The sequence below is a fragment of the Microtus pennsylvanicus genome, chromosome X (assembly GCF_037038515.1).
Source record: "Microtus pennsylvanicus isolate mMicPen1 chromosome X, mMicPen1.hap1, whole genome shotgun sequence".
Classification (NCBI taxonomy): Eukaryota; Metazoa; Chordata; class Mammalia; order Rodentia; family Cricetidae; genus Microtus; species Microtus pennsylvanicus.
The window spans coordinates 12,687,944-12,703,032 of NC_134601.1; the positions used below are offsets into that span (position 1 = coordinate 12,687,944).

Genomic DNA, 15,089 nt, shown 5'->3' on the forward strand with positions numbered 1-15,089 from the left:
ATATGACCTATCTTTTTGCTCCTTTCCTGAATCACACATCACTATCAACAATAGACAGGACTTTAGGGTAAATAGAAGGAGAAGAGTCCAAGTAAGTGGAACCAAGAAACAAGCAATTATAGCTGTTCCATATATAACAAAATAGACTTCAAACAAAAACTAGTCATAAGAATGAAAAATAAGTTTCACTCATTAAAGGAAAACCTGTCAAGAGGATACTGCAATATCAACATATATATACACAGCAAATTGATATCACAAAAGAAATACTATTAGATCTAATGTCATATATATCATTTCATAAAAAGTGTTAGCAGGTGACTTCAATACCTCAATTTTAATATCGTACTCATAATGCGGGAACACAATAAACAGAATAGCATTGAAATTAAATGACATTATAAATAAAATGGACCTAACATCACTTACAGAACAAGACAGTCAATAATATACATTTTTCTCAGCAGGCCCTGGATCTTTCTCCAAAAATCTACCATGTATTAGGAAAAAAGACAAGTATAAAGAAGTAGAAAAAAATAGAATAGTTTCCTACATTTTACCTGAAATATATCTGAAAAATTTGAAATCATGCTGAGAAATTTTCCATATACAAAGCCCTTATTCTTCCTGATAGACTATTGTCTACTGATGAATTCTGGAGTAAGGACTGTCACTGCCTTTAGTTGTGTGCTCACAGGTAAACCTACCATGCTCCTATTGACAATTCCAAAGTTACAGGCATGAACACAATTACAGTTAAATTCAGTGGATCATACACACACACACACACACGATTTGTAGAGTTTAGGAGTTTGATAGAGATATGAGAGAACTAAGAGACAGCCAGATGTGAGGATCATTAACATGCATCATATACATATGTATGCAATTTTCAAAGAACAAATTTAATTGATAAAATGTATTAAAACTATTTACTGTTTTGTTTATTTAATTTTTTCATATAATATATTTTATACTATTTTTCCTCCCTCAACTCCTCTCAGAACCTCCCTACATCCTTACCTACATACCCAACTTTATACATATTGGTGTTTCTTGAGGAAGAGGGAAAGTCAGGGGAACTAGGAGGAATGGCAGGAGGGGAAACTGTGGTTAGGATAGATTGTATGAGAGAGGAATTTATTTGCAATAAAAAGAAAAGAAAACAGCAAAGGAACCATATGTTAACAGGATGAAGAAATTAAGAAACCTAATCTGAGCCATGTCCCATAATTACTTTTCTCTATAAGCATACATATATTTCAAGGAAGATATTTTTCTTAAAAAACACATTCAATGAAAAAATAAAAGATGATGATTGGACATTTCAAGCAGCATTTTTTAGGAATAAGTATACTGCATATGCTTTTACTACCATTGCGTACTTAGGAATTACATAGTGTATTTAACTATTTCATTTACAAATAATATTGTGGATATTTTTCATATAATTATTTCAAGAAGATAATTGAAATATGAGATACAGGAGATGGAGAACTGGTATCAAGAATGTATTTTTTTCTTTTTAGGATAGAAAGTCAATTCTTTTGTATGTTTTTTCTTTACAATAAAGTGCTCACTTTATTTGGGGTTCTAGACTTCACTTTTTAATTTTTTAATTTAAATAGCATTGTTTTCATTTATTTTACATGCCAACCAGTTTTACCTCCTTTCTCCTCTCCTGTCTCCTTCCCTTTCCCATATATCCAACTCCCCATCTGCTTCTTTTTCATCTCCATTCAGAAAGGGGCAGGCCACCCAAGGGCTTGCACAAAGCATGGCACATTAAGTTGGGGCAGGACCCAGTTCCTCATCTTAAGTTAAGGTGGGGCCAGGTAATTCAGCGTGGGGAACAGGTTCCCAAAAGCCAGCTAAGTGCCTAACAAGGAAAAGTCCTACTCCTTGTAATGGTTTAATAAAAATTGCTTCAGGATACCTGACAGCGACAGGAATCAGAAACGCTGCAGGTCCCCAAGTGGTGGCAGGCAGCAAGCCATGTGGTGGCAGGATGGGGGCCTTGAAAGCAGCCAGTCCCAGGCAGGGACTGCCCATGAGACCACGCCGTAGATCTACAAAGGTGGCTGGTCCCCAGCGGTGAGTCATGTGGTGGTGGCAGGTGAGAGATAGATGGATAGGCATGCCATGCAGAGTGAGATTGGGTATTTATTTAGTAGTTATAGTAGGGAAGGGAGAAGGGGAAAACAGAGAGGCAGAGAGAGAGAGAGAGAGAGAGAGAGAGAGAGAGAGAGAGAGAGAGAGGAGATCAAGGCTGCCTCTCCAAGAGGGACCTCGAAAAGAGAGAGAGACTAAGGCTGCAAACAGGAAGACCTGCCTGCCTCAGCAGATGGGGGAGGGAGTGGGCTCATTACACTCCTACTATTAGAAATCTTACTTAGAGACCAAGCTACAGCATTGTCACACACATGTAGAGGGCCTAGGTCTGGTGTATCCCACGTAGGCTTCCTAATTGTTGGTACAGAATAAATGAGATCTTCTGAGCTCAGGTCATCTGTCTCTGTGGGTTCCACCATCATGACTCCCATGGGTCATATAACTCCTCTTCCCTTTCTTCTGCAAGACAGTTCTTAAGATTAGATTGTTTTACTTCTGTTTCACAAACTATATAGAATTCTTATCCACTAAATGAGTGAGACCTGAGTATCAGGGTCTAGCCTCGAAGGGGTTCATGTGTTTTAGAGTAGGGGCTTGTGGGTTAGAAAAATTAGGTAGGAACAAAAATATGAAAGAAATACAGAGACATAGGATAGAACCTACAGGGCACTCCACTAAATACTGAACACTGAATACTCCCGTGTTTATTTTCCATATGCTTATATACCCCAATCTTAAAAGAGGGGAAGAAAGCAAAGACTGCTTTAACATGACAAAAAGAAAAAAAAAACAGAAAAATAACTTATTTTAATAATTAAGGCATCAAGCCACTATTTCCTGAGTTAAACATTCTGCTGTTTTAGGCAGGACATGTAGCAAATACACCTTAGACTGACTATCCTGTAGGCACTCACTCCCTGGGTCAAACCAAGGAGCAGGAACAGTCTTGAATTCTCTGATCTTTGGTCAAGGTGGAATGGATCCACCTCTATGAGCCATCTTAATATTCAAAACACCAAGTAGCCACACTCTAGGTCAGGATATCTTGTTTGTAGCCACTCCTTAAGCCATATTTCTTGTCAATAACTTTGAAAGAACAAGAGTTTGGTTAAGCTCTCTTACCTTCAGTCAAGGTGGAGTTGCACCACTTCTTTGGGTCCCCACACCTGAGCATATAGACAGTGGTTATGGGACAGTCACTTCTGAGATTATCATGCATAATCTATGCACCACTGTAGCAGAAGCACAGAACATGGAAATATTACTAATTCTACGAACATGTTTTTGTGGCTTTTTAATTCTAGCAAAAAATTAAACCTACTCAAGATAAACTAAGTTCATAAAGACAATGAATATTCTCTGGCTTTCCAATATACCAGGTAGCAAGAATAAACATATTTTTCTACGCTTAATATTTTAGCTTTTAGATAGATCAATAAAACAACAGAAATAGACCAAGGGGATACAAATTGAAAAGGAAGATATCAAGTTATCTTTATTTGCAGATTATCTGATAGTATTCATAAGTGACCCTAAATTTTCCACCAGGGAACTCCCACAGCTGATAAACACATTCAACAAAACAGTTGAATTTAAATACAAATTTAACTCACGAAATTCAGTAGCCCTCCTATATACAAATGACAGATTGTGAAAGAAATCAGATAAACAACTGTCACAATAGCCTTAAGTAATATAAAATATATTGGGATAACTCTAACCTAAGCAAGTGAAAGATCTATATGATAAAACTTCAAGCATTTGAAGAAAGAAATTGAAGAAGATATCAGAAGATGAATGGATCTCCCATGCTCTTGGATAGGCATCATTATCATAGTAAAGAAAACAATCTACAGATTTCATGCAATCCCTATAAAAATTTAAACACAATTCTTCACAAATCTCAAAAAAAAAAAAAAAACAACGCTCAGAATCTTCTGGAGAAAAGAAAAAAGAAGGATAGGTAAACAATCCTGAAAAAAAAAGAGTTGATAGAGGTCTTGCCACCTGATTTCAATCCACACTGCAGAGAGACAGTAATAAGAGCAACATGATACTGGCATAACAACAGACATGATGATCAGCAGACGTCAATTGGAAATTCAGAAACAAATCTACACATCTACAGACACCTGATTTTTGATAAAGAAGCCAGAAATATACCCTGGGGAAAAAAAGACAGCATCTTTAACAAAATGGTGCTGGCACAACTGGATGTCTGCATGTAGAAGAGTAAAAATAGATCCACATTCATCACACTGCATAAAACTTAAGTACAAATGGATCAATAACCTCAACATAAAGCTGGATACACTGAACCTTACAGAAAAGAAAATGGGGAATAGCCTTGAACTCATTGGCACAGGAGACAACTTTCTAAACAGAAAACTGTAAGTGCAAGAATTAAAATCAACAATTAATAAATGGGACCTCCTGAAATTAGAAAGCTTTTATAAGGAAAAGGACACTGTCATTTGGACAAAGTGGCAGCCAACATTTTGGGAAAGGATTTTTACCAAATCCACATCTGACAAAGGACTAATATCCAAAATATATATTAAAAAAACTCAAGAAACTTTATATCAAAACAAAAATATCCATTTAAAAATGGGATATAGGTCTAAACAGGGAGTTCTCAAAGAGGAATCTCAAATTGATGTAGGTGGGTCTTCTATCTATGTGTTACTTTCACTGGTTAATCAAGAAACTGCCTTGGCCTTTGCTAGGACAACAGCATAGATAGGGAAGAGTAGACAGAACAGAATGCTGGGAGAAAGAAGCAGATTCAGGCAGACACTATAGTTCTCCTCTCCAAGATGGACGCAGATTAAGATCCTTCCCAGTAAGCCACCACCTCGTGGTACTACACACATTATTAGAAGTGGGTTAATCAAGATGTGAGAGTTAGCCAATAAGAGACTAGAACTAATGGGCCACACAATGTTTAAAAGAATACAATTTGTGTGTTATTATTTTGGGTGTAAAGCTAGCCTTGCGGTGGCCAGGAACTGGGAATGCAGCCCGCCACTCCTTCTATATTAAAAGTCTGAGAAACACTTAAAGAAATGTTCAACATCATTAGTCATTAGAGAAATGAAAATCCAAACTTCTTTGAGAATCTATCTTATATCTGTCAGAATGGCTAAGATCAATAACAAATGACAGCTCATGTGTAGTAGTAGTAGGCCGCTAGTTAGTTCCTGGTTATTTAGCCCATAAATAACCACACAGAAACTGTATTATTTAAATCACTGTGTGGCCCATTAGCTCTAGCTTCTTATTGGCTAACTCTTACATATTAATGTAACCCATTTCTATTAATCTGTATATTGCCACGTGGCTGTCGCTTACCGGTTAAAATTCCAGCATCCGTCTCTGGTGGGGCTACATAGTTTCTTCTTGACTCCACCTTCTTTCTCCGAGCATTCTGTTTAGTTTTCCCTGCTAGCTCTTTTTCCCTATAACTCTGCTATAAGCCCAAAGCAGTTTCTTTATTAACCAATGATGTTCACAGCATACATAGGGGAATCCCACATCTGGTAATGATGCAGAACAAAGGCAAGAGTCTTCCATTGCTGGAAAGTGCTGTGTGACAATGGTCTTGTACCCTGTAAAGATTTGTCTCCTGTACTGATTTAATAAAATGTTGATCATTCAGCAGACAAGCAAGACGTATAGGCAGGGCAATCAGGCAGGAAGTATAGGTGGGACAACCAGAACAGGAGAATTCTAGGAAGATGAAAGTCTGAGTCTACAGTCATCACAAAGGTAGGGAGACACAGAGGAAGCAAGATGAAAAGGCCCCACTGTTAAAAGGTATCAAGCCATGTGATGAACACAGAGAAGAATTATGAGCTAATTTAGGATATAAGAGTTAATAAGCAGTCTGAACTAATAGGCCAACCATTTTATAATTAACGTAGACCTCTGTGTGTTTCTTTGGGGCTGAATGGCTGTGGTACAGGAAGGGACAGAAATCATTGTCAAGAGGTAAGAGTGCAAATTTGTACAGCCACTTCTAAGATATATAGTCACCTCTCAGAAGTCTGATTTTTTTTCTAAAGAGAGATAGAAAGAATGTATCCTGACGAGATAGGAGGTGGGTAGGAACTGAGAGGAGTAGAGGGAAGGAAAACTGTATCCAAATTTATTATATGAGAAAATAATCTATTTTTAATAAACAAAAATACTTTTATTTTATTCTTATATTTTTATTTTTGAAATTATAGCATGATTACATAATTTTCCTCTTCCCCTTTTCCCTCTCTCTCTCCAAACCCTCTCATGTACCTCACACACATTCTTTCTATTTCATAGCCTCTTTTCCTTTAACCATTTTTTGTGTGTGTGCATTCTTAAATACATAAAGAACAGCCTAAGAATTGAATTCTTATGATACTTACTCGCTTATAAATGTTTATTCACTTAGATCTCATGAGAAAAATTGGATTTTGGATGCCTATTTGCCAATAGTTTGTCCATCGAAACATAATCCCCAAAATATCCAGATATTCTCTCTGGCCCCTTGTCTCAGAATAACTAAACTGTTTGCAATAATTTACTCAGTATCTAGCATCTCATGGCCTCCTCTTCAGTATTTTGTATAGTAACTTCCTTTTATAGCTTCTTATCACTCAGATTATCAGCTCTCTTTTTTTTTAACCCATGATTTTATCTTGATTTCTGGTTCTCAATATGTCTTATATTAATTGAGAGAAGAACTTTATAGATAAGATATCTTCAAGCTTGATCCTGTCTCTGAGTTTTTCTAAATGCCATTTGTTCTGCTATTGCTATTTTTCATCTTCATTTTTATTGTGTTTTAAAAATAATATAATACATTAAACTGAGTCTTTAAATAGCATTCATTCATTCATTCATTCATTCTGGATTCAGGTATTAAACAAATATTTGGTGAATACCTTCTCTATTTTATAAGTCTGAGACCATTCCAGCAAACCACAACTGTTGGGGGAGACTGCTTGTTTGTTCCTGTCTGCTTAGACCTGAAATAATCACACAGAAGCTATATTATTTGCAATAATGTTTGACAAGTAGCTTAAGTGTATTTCTGGCTTATTATTAACCCATTTCTACTAATCTGCATATCACCATGTGGCTGTGGCTTACAGGACAAAGTTCCATCCAGCGTCTGTCTCTCACAGGGCTACATGGCTTCTCACTGACTCTGCCTTCTTTCTCCTAGCATTAAGTTTAGTTTTCCTTCCTAGCTCTACTCTGCCCTATCACAGGCCAAATAAGTTTCTTTATTCATTAACCAATGAAAGCAACACATATACAAAAGGACATCCCATATCACACAACTGGTCAAAATGCAGCAATCAAGAGACTATGTGTTGCTTAACCTTAATGGGTACATCTATAACACAACTCCTATATCTAAGGCAGAGGGAATTTCTTGGAAGAGGGAGCAGAAAGACTGTAAAAGCCATAGGATCAGAAATTCTGATGTGAGGTTGCATGTTTTGGAAATGATAGGGAAGATACAAACATGATACCTGAACAACATGGCAGTATAAACAAGACTGGAACAATGACTACACCAATAGACATGTTAATATGGTAGGGAGAAATCTTATGGTATCTCAACCTTAGGCAAAGATTTATAAGCAACTAATAACTGTTGAGACAGGGAACTTTGACTTCTACTCTGAGGAAGAATCCACTATTGAAAAGCAAGCACTGAAGCAAGAACTCTATTTAGGAGTCATTTGCAGTAATCTCAGTGAAAGTAAAATTGGCTGCAATCAAAGTATTCACAGTGATGATGGTACTTCTGACAACAATTAATGCCTACTTCAAACTCTATTCAGTTGTGCTCTTTGAGATCCTCTGTGTGTTATGGAGATACACTAGTAGTATGTATGTGCATCTTGTGTGTATAGGTGTTATAAAGAGAAAGAATGTGTCTCTACCCTGAAATTAGGTAATCAATAAAATACTTGATAGGGTCTCCACTTGACAGTTGAACACAGTGGGTGAGAACAGAGTTAACTCTTTTTTTTCCAAAGATCAGTTTGGCACAGTGATCCAGTGAAAAAGTAGATATGGCTTTTACCATTGTTTAAATTTTGGAAAATATTTAAAAATAGGTTATGGGATTCTTCCTTGTAAACTGTGCAAATAAATTGAATCATTGTTTTCTGAAGAAATATGTTGATATGAATGAAATCTTTAAAATCATTGGACTTGAAGTTGATTTGGGTTATTTTGATTCAGTGCTTTTATCTGTTGCCAGCAATGCCATGGGAAACCTTTCTTTCTTCAAAATTGTGAAATCCGTTACTGAAACCCTCTTTGATGTTTAAATTATTATATGTCAAAGGTGAAAATCAAACTGTAGCTCTTTCACGTTTTAGGAAGAGAATGAGAAATTAGGAAACCCTGAAACCTCCGTATTGATCATCAAGTCTATTTATTTTCCACCAAGCTCTTACTTACCTGCAAGAAAGGTTGTGGGAAGAATTTAGCATTGTATCGCCATTATTGAACCCATTTCATCTTTTACCCTTGAGCTAATTTACGTAACTGGGAAGTAAAACAATAAAATGAAAAAAACCCAAAACCTTGGCAAGAGATAACTATGAGTAACATAGAAACATACATATTTTAGGAAAAAAACTCTAAGAACAAAAAGTGTATGTTCAGAATCACAATGATTTTAGTGATTTTTAAAAGTATTTATTTTTGTTTTAAGTGTTTAGGCATTTTACCTGCATATATGTCTGTATACCACAAGCATGTCTGGCACCTGTGGACGTCAGAAGAAGCTATGAAATCTCTTGAAAATGAAGGTACAGATGCCAGGGATCTGCCATGTGCTTGCTTGGAACTGACTTGGCCATCTGAATAATCAAGCAGTGCTGTTAACCACTAAACCATTTCTACAGCCTCAGTTTTGCTATTTTTCAACAGTTATTTTTAAAAACAATAAAACTAAGTGGCAACGCTCAGCAAAATGCAAATAGACAAAAACAAATACTTGAATTTGAGAGATTCTTAGTCAGTTCTTACTATGCATCTCGTGCTGAAAATAATATAATTCACAAAAGTTGTTGCCATATCTGTATACACAAGGAATGATATGAAGTTATTCCAAAGATGTCTGAATTTGTGTTTAGTCACATGCAAGGTTTTACAAATATTAAATGTTCTGATCACATAGAGAATACAGTAAAAATAAGCTTTGATTTGTTCATTTTGGATGTATTGTTTTAAATTTATTTATTTTACGTTGTGTATATGAATATATACCTGCATGCATGATCAGTGTGTGTGGCTATCCTTCGAGGCCAGAAGAGAGTTTTGGATGTCCTGTAATTAGTCTTACAGTGGACTGTGAACTACCATGTGGGTTCTGGGAACTGAATTCAGGTTCTCTGGAAGAGCAGCCAATGCTTTTAACCACTAAGCTATCTCTCCAATGCACACTTTTAAGGTGTAGATAGCCTCCATTTAACAATGTAGTGTTTAACAGTGTCCATGTTGTATGCCAGGCAGTGTGCATACTATTGGAGATTCAGCTATGAGTAACATTCTCAGTTGTATAGAATAGGACAGCTGTATACAATATAAAGTTCGATTTTAATGTTTCTAATTGCCACATTACAAAATATAAAAGTAATATGTAGGGTCTATAAAATATATTTTATTTAAGCCAATCTATCCTGCATGCTATCATATTATAAATATAATAAATAAATAGTAAAATGAGGTGATATGCTATATATATATTCATATTTTATTTTTAATCTATCATAGTCCTTGTGCCTATAAAAGATTTCAATTTGGACTAACTATATTTAAAGGGCATAATAGCTGCTGACAATGAGACATGGGAAGGACAGATATTTTAGAAAATGGCACTCATATAATAGCTGTTATAGTGTCGATTGTTTCACTATCCCACACAGCATAGGGAAGAGATATTCTTTTAAAGACTGGTCTAAAGCAAGATTAATAAAAATTCAGAGAAAGATATTGGGGTTCAACTTGAAGATCAGAAAAGCAAAACAGCTATTGGCTCCTACTTCTACCTTAGTCTAAAATGGTGATCCTGCCTCCAGAAATCTCAGAATTATACTGAGACTCAGAGCTATTTTCTCCCATTTTATAAGCCTTTCTGTTCCTGGGATTAAGGACATGTACCACTACTACCAAGTTTCTACGGCAAACTAGTATGACTACTGGGATTAAAGGTGTGTGTCATTGCTGTCTGGTCTGTTAGGCTGGCCAATGTGACTGTTTTGCTTTTCTGATCCTCAGGCAAGTTTTATTTACTAAACTACAAATGAAATGCCACTATACTGGTCCTTTTTACTTTTTGGATGAACCATTCAAAATAGTGTTCTCTATTTATAGATCCCATTATCTTTCCTTATTTCCCTTAAACATGTATTGAATGTCAAATACAAAAGATAATCTCCATGGTGCTGGCATTGGTTGAAAGTTTGACTGAATAAGAGTAAGAGGTGTCCTGAACTAGTGAAAAATGCCTGTATTTGTAACTAAGGGTGGCATTTTTAGAGACGACTGAACTATAAGGCAATGAATGGGAAAGAAAGATTCACCCTTAATATGGACTGCAGATTCCAAGAAGTGGCCCAGATCAATAAAAAAATATAATTCATTGTCTGTATGACTTCAAGCACAATATCAGCATAACACCAAACCAGCCAAAACTCCACCATGGATGCAGGAGGAGCCCAAGTAGTCTCATCTCTAGCTGAGGAACTACTCTTAACTGATGGCTGCTGGGAGGGGAAGAAACAGTTTTCTTTGAATGTGGTCCCTGATACTCTGCCCATGCTCCAAAATATGGTCCTGTACCCATGTATTAACTGTTAACACTAAGCAAACTCAATGGGTTTTAAAAAAGGAAACAGTAGATGAGAACAAATACAGAGGTCCACAGCACAACAATGTAAAGTGAATAAGAGACCTTAGAAATTTCAGTTCTAAATGGGATGTCTTCATCTAATCCCTACCCTTCGGGCTCAAGTAGAAGATTGTAAGAGTGAGTCTATCTGGAGGACACCAAGGAAACAAGGACTACACACATCAGGGTTGTTGTACAAGTGATCTCACAGAAACTGTGGCAGCATGCCCAAGGTCTACCAAGTCTGTGACATAAAGGATCCCAGTGCTGAGAAAAGTGGGCACAAGCCCCATCTCTAACCCAGAAGCTATCTCCAATTGATAATGGCTCACAAATAAAAATTAGTCTTCTCCAGGAAAATCTTAATGGGTATACAAATCCATTAATCCTCTTAAGGGAGTGGAGTCCTGCATGCCCTACAGTAGATGTCCAACACTAAACAAGCTCAATGGCATCTTTGAAGGTTATTTGTCTCATATTTATTTGTTATTTGTGTCAATGCCTTTTTCCTTACAAGTCTTTTCAAAAACTTGCAAGTCATCGCTAAAGCCTGTCAACTTTATTTTAAATTTTTCTTGCTTTCCATTCACATTGTAATTTTTTGTCCATTATTGTTTTATATATAGATGATCACAGAAGCTTTTTGAGCTATGTTACCAACTCCCATTCTTCATCCTCCATGTTTTGTTTTTATTTTTATTTTTCCCCAGTATTATTACTATGTTACAGAAAAGCTCCCAGAATCTGAATTTCTTCTGCCAATGACATCATTAAATTTAAATATTAATATATAAAGTTATTGTTTAAAACAACTGCTCAAAGTGAGTGCTCATAAATATCTATTTTCCAGAATAAATGAGGGACAACTGAGATGTACATGGGCTAGTGAACAGATGCTTGAGGTTTTATTTTCCTTTGTGCTAACTTACTGGGTGACTTTGGACAAGTCACTTTCCTTCTCTGTGCCTCTTTACCACCTAATATAAAGTTAGGTGTGTACACTAAGCTACAGTTTTTCTTTTATGTTTTGCTCATGCTTTTCATTAGCATATATTGTCTTCTTTTGTTTGCAGATTGAGTACAAGTTAAACTTACTCTGAAGTATGATTTTCAGACTAGACACTGTGAATTGGCTCATGATTGTAATCATAACAATCCTGAGGCTGAGCCAGGAAGATTGCCATAAATTCAAAGCCAACTTGGCATACATAGTGAGTACAAAGCCAGCCTTGCCACAAAGCAAAATAAAACAAAGACAAAAAGGAAAAAAAATCCCAATATAACAGAAATATCATTGTCTTTATTTGACTACAAAATATATAAGACAGTTTGTTCAGTTTATTTAGTTTTCTCATAAGGATAATAAATTAAACAATTATGTTCAAATCATGCGTGTTCATATCATATGAATTTTGAAATAGATTATCATGGGAAGGGTGCATATGTTTGACCTTTTATCAATTGGACAAATACCTTGTATTAAACCTTAAGGGAAGAAATATTTGTCTTAGTCATGTTTTTGAAAGTTTCAACAAGTAGTGCTTGGGTTTTTGCAATTTTGAGTCTGTAGTGAGTCTAGAACATCATGGTGCCATGAGTATATGACAGAGGCTACTCAGGCTATGAAAGATAGGATACAAAGAGAATAGGCAGAGAGTGGCCTGTTGTAGGGAGAAGCTGCTTGTTCATCCTGGCTGCCCGACTAGCTTAGCCCCGAAATAACCACACAGAAATTGTATTAATTAAAATACTGCTTGGCCCATTTGCTTTACCCTCTTATTGGCTAGCTCTCACATCTTGATTTAACCCCTTTCTATTAATCTGTATATAGCCACGTGGCAGCACTGGGAAATATTTTAACCAGTGTCTGTCTCAGGCGGAGAATCCATGGTGTCTCTCACTCTGCTTTCTTCCTACCAGAATTCAGTTCCATTTTCTCCGCCTACCTAAGCTCTGCCCTATCAGGCCAAGGCAGTTTCTTTTTTCATTAGCCAATATAAGCAACACATAAAGAGAAGAATCAGTGGCCTAGGACAGAAACACCCACAAAGGACATTCTCAGTGACATCATTTGTCTAACTATACACTATCTTCTAAGGCTTCTTCAGTATCCTCAAATAGCACCACATATAATGATTCTTATAGTGTTACAATTCATATTCAGTCTGTAGCAAATGCATATTCAATTCAGTTATCAGCAAGGATTTGGCAATAGATTCTTGACTGACAAAAAGAACTTGTGCAATAGCATGTGCTTTGCTAGACTGAGAACTGAAACTATTTGTAGGTGTGTAGATTACTCATTGTTTAATATGTCTGAATATTTCTTCTATACTTAATAATCTATTTGCTTTTTTTCATAGTACCAAGTGCTAACTATTGACCTTGGTAAGTGTGTGCTTCAGGCTGGTATTTGAAAACATTTCTCCACAATTAACACCATGGATAGTTTTTATTATTTATAAATGAATGGATGCAGTAATTATTCATCTCTTTACAAGACTGACCTTTGAAGACATATTATTCATGTTATATAGTTCATGAGAATGTTGATGTAGTAGCTTCCAGATAAACCTAAGGAAAATAAAAAAATTCAATCATTTCTGGACTCTTTAGTCATATTATATCCCAGCATGAGTGTTCCCTGTGTCTCTTTCATCAGCTGGTGTATTAAGGACAAGAATTAATCTTAAATTATTTGATGTAAGTATCCTTCACAATCTTAAGTTATAGTATTTAGAGATGAGACTATTAAGTGGTGATTAATACCTTTATAGAAGAGGCCTGAGGTTACACGTTTACTCCTCTCAGCATATGAGAACAGCCTTTGATTAAATGAGCCTCTCCAGAGACTGAATCTGTTGACAATTTGACCAAACACCAGGAATCTGAGAAACAAATCCCACTTGTTTATAATCTATCTGACCTCTGGTTTTGTTATCACATTCTATATTGGCTGGAATACATGATTAAGATAAAAAAATACCTTCTATTATATACATTCAGAACTCTAAAGTCAACTGATGGTGATAGGGATTCATGGTGAACATGTTTATCTTATCTACTTGGACACTGTGTACCCACTTTCTATATATTATAAATGAAAAAAAAACATTAAACTAGAGATTGGATCAGTTATGCTGGCCACCATTACTGCTGGAACCTCCAGGACACAGATGAAGATCAAAATGTTTGCAGAAAACAATAGCATGCACATTACCTTTGATCTCGTCTATTTTTAACATTTTTTTTTCTTTTTGAGCCTGTCCTGGAACTCACCTAGGCTGACCTCAAACTCACAGAGATCTGCTTGTCTCTGCCTCCTAAGTGTTGGGATACAAGGCATGTGCCACCACTGTCTGGCAACACACTATGTTTTTATAGATATAATTACCAACGAACTCCATTAACTGTAGAGTTACAAATTACTATGTCTCATAGAATTTCTAGTAGTTGGGGCTGTTATGACTATAAACACAAAATGTTTTACATCCCTTAATTTCAGTTATTCTGAGAAACATTTTCGAAAGCGCAGTGACTTGTACCTTCTCTCATCTTTTTGGACAAACTACTACATTACACTGAGAAATTGCAACCATCTTTTAGAGTAAAAGCAGGGAAGCCATGCTAAATAAGAGAGAAAAGACTATTTCGCATTTCTAAGGGTAAATTAAGTGATACAAAATGTCAACAGCAAGTAATACTTTATCTCACGGTTATTTGATTTCTGTCTTCAATTCAAGGACACATTTTTATTTATATTTGCCTTATGAGAAAACATTATATTGAACATTTCACCCAAAATCTCGATTGATTCAGTGGTTATTTATGTATTTTAACAGTAAGCTTGTAAAAAATATATTGGCTATTTAAATACAGTCTCAAAATAAACCCAACCAGACTGAACAAGAAGTGTCTAAACAAAGACTTAGAGCTATTTTCACCTTTGAAAGTTTCTCTCCAATGTGCACATCATTATTCTGTATTTTCTTAGATTCTGTATTTTGCACCTGTTGATTACAAAGTTAAGATAATGGCCAAGGTTGTTTATATTTCTTTCCCATCATTCAATTTTATG

General features: G+C 35.8%; 1 protein-coding gene across 1 annotated transcript in view; it reads right to left on the reverse strand.

Annotated features, from left to right (window-relative positions):
- LOC142841542 (natural resistance-associated macrophage protein 2-like) overlaps positions 1-2,103 on the reverse strand; it is a 70,487-nt gene extending 68,384 nt beyond the window's left edge. The window contains exon 1 of the mRNA XM_075958493.1: positions 1,937-2,103. Coding sequence (XP_075814608.1) covers positions 1,937-2,103 — 167 coding nt within the window. The remainder of the gene's footprint in view (positions 1-1,936) is intronic.
- Between the last annotated feature and the right edge of the window lie 12,986 nt (positions 2,104-15,089).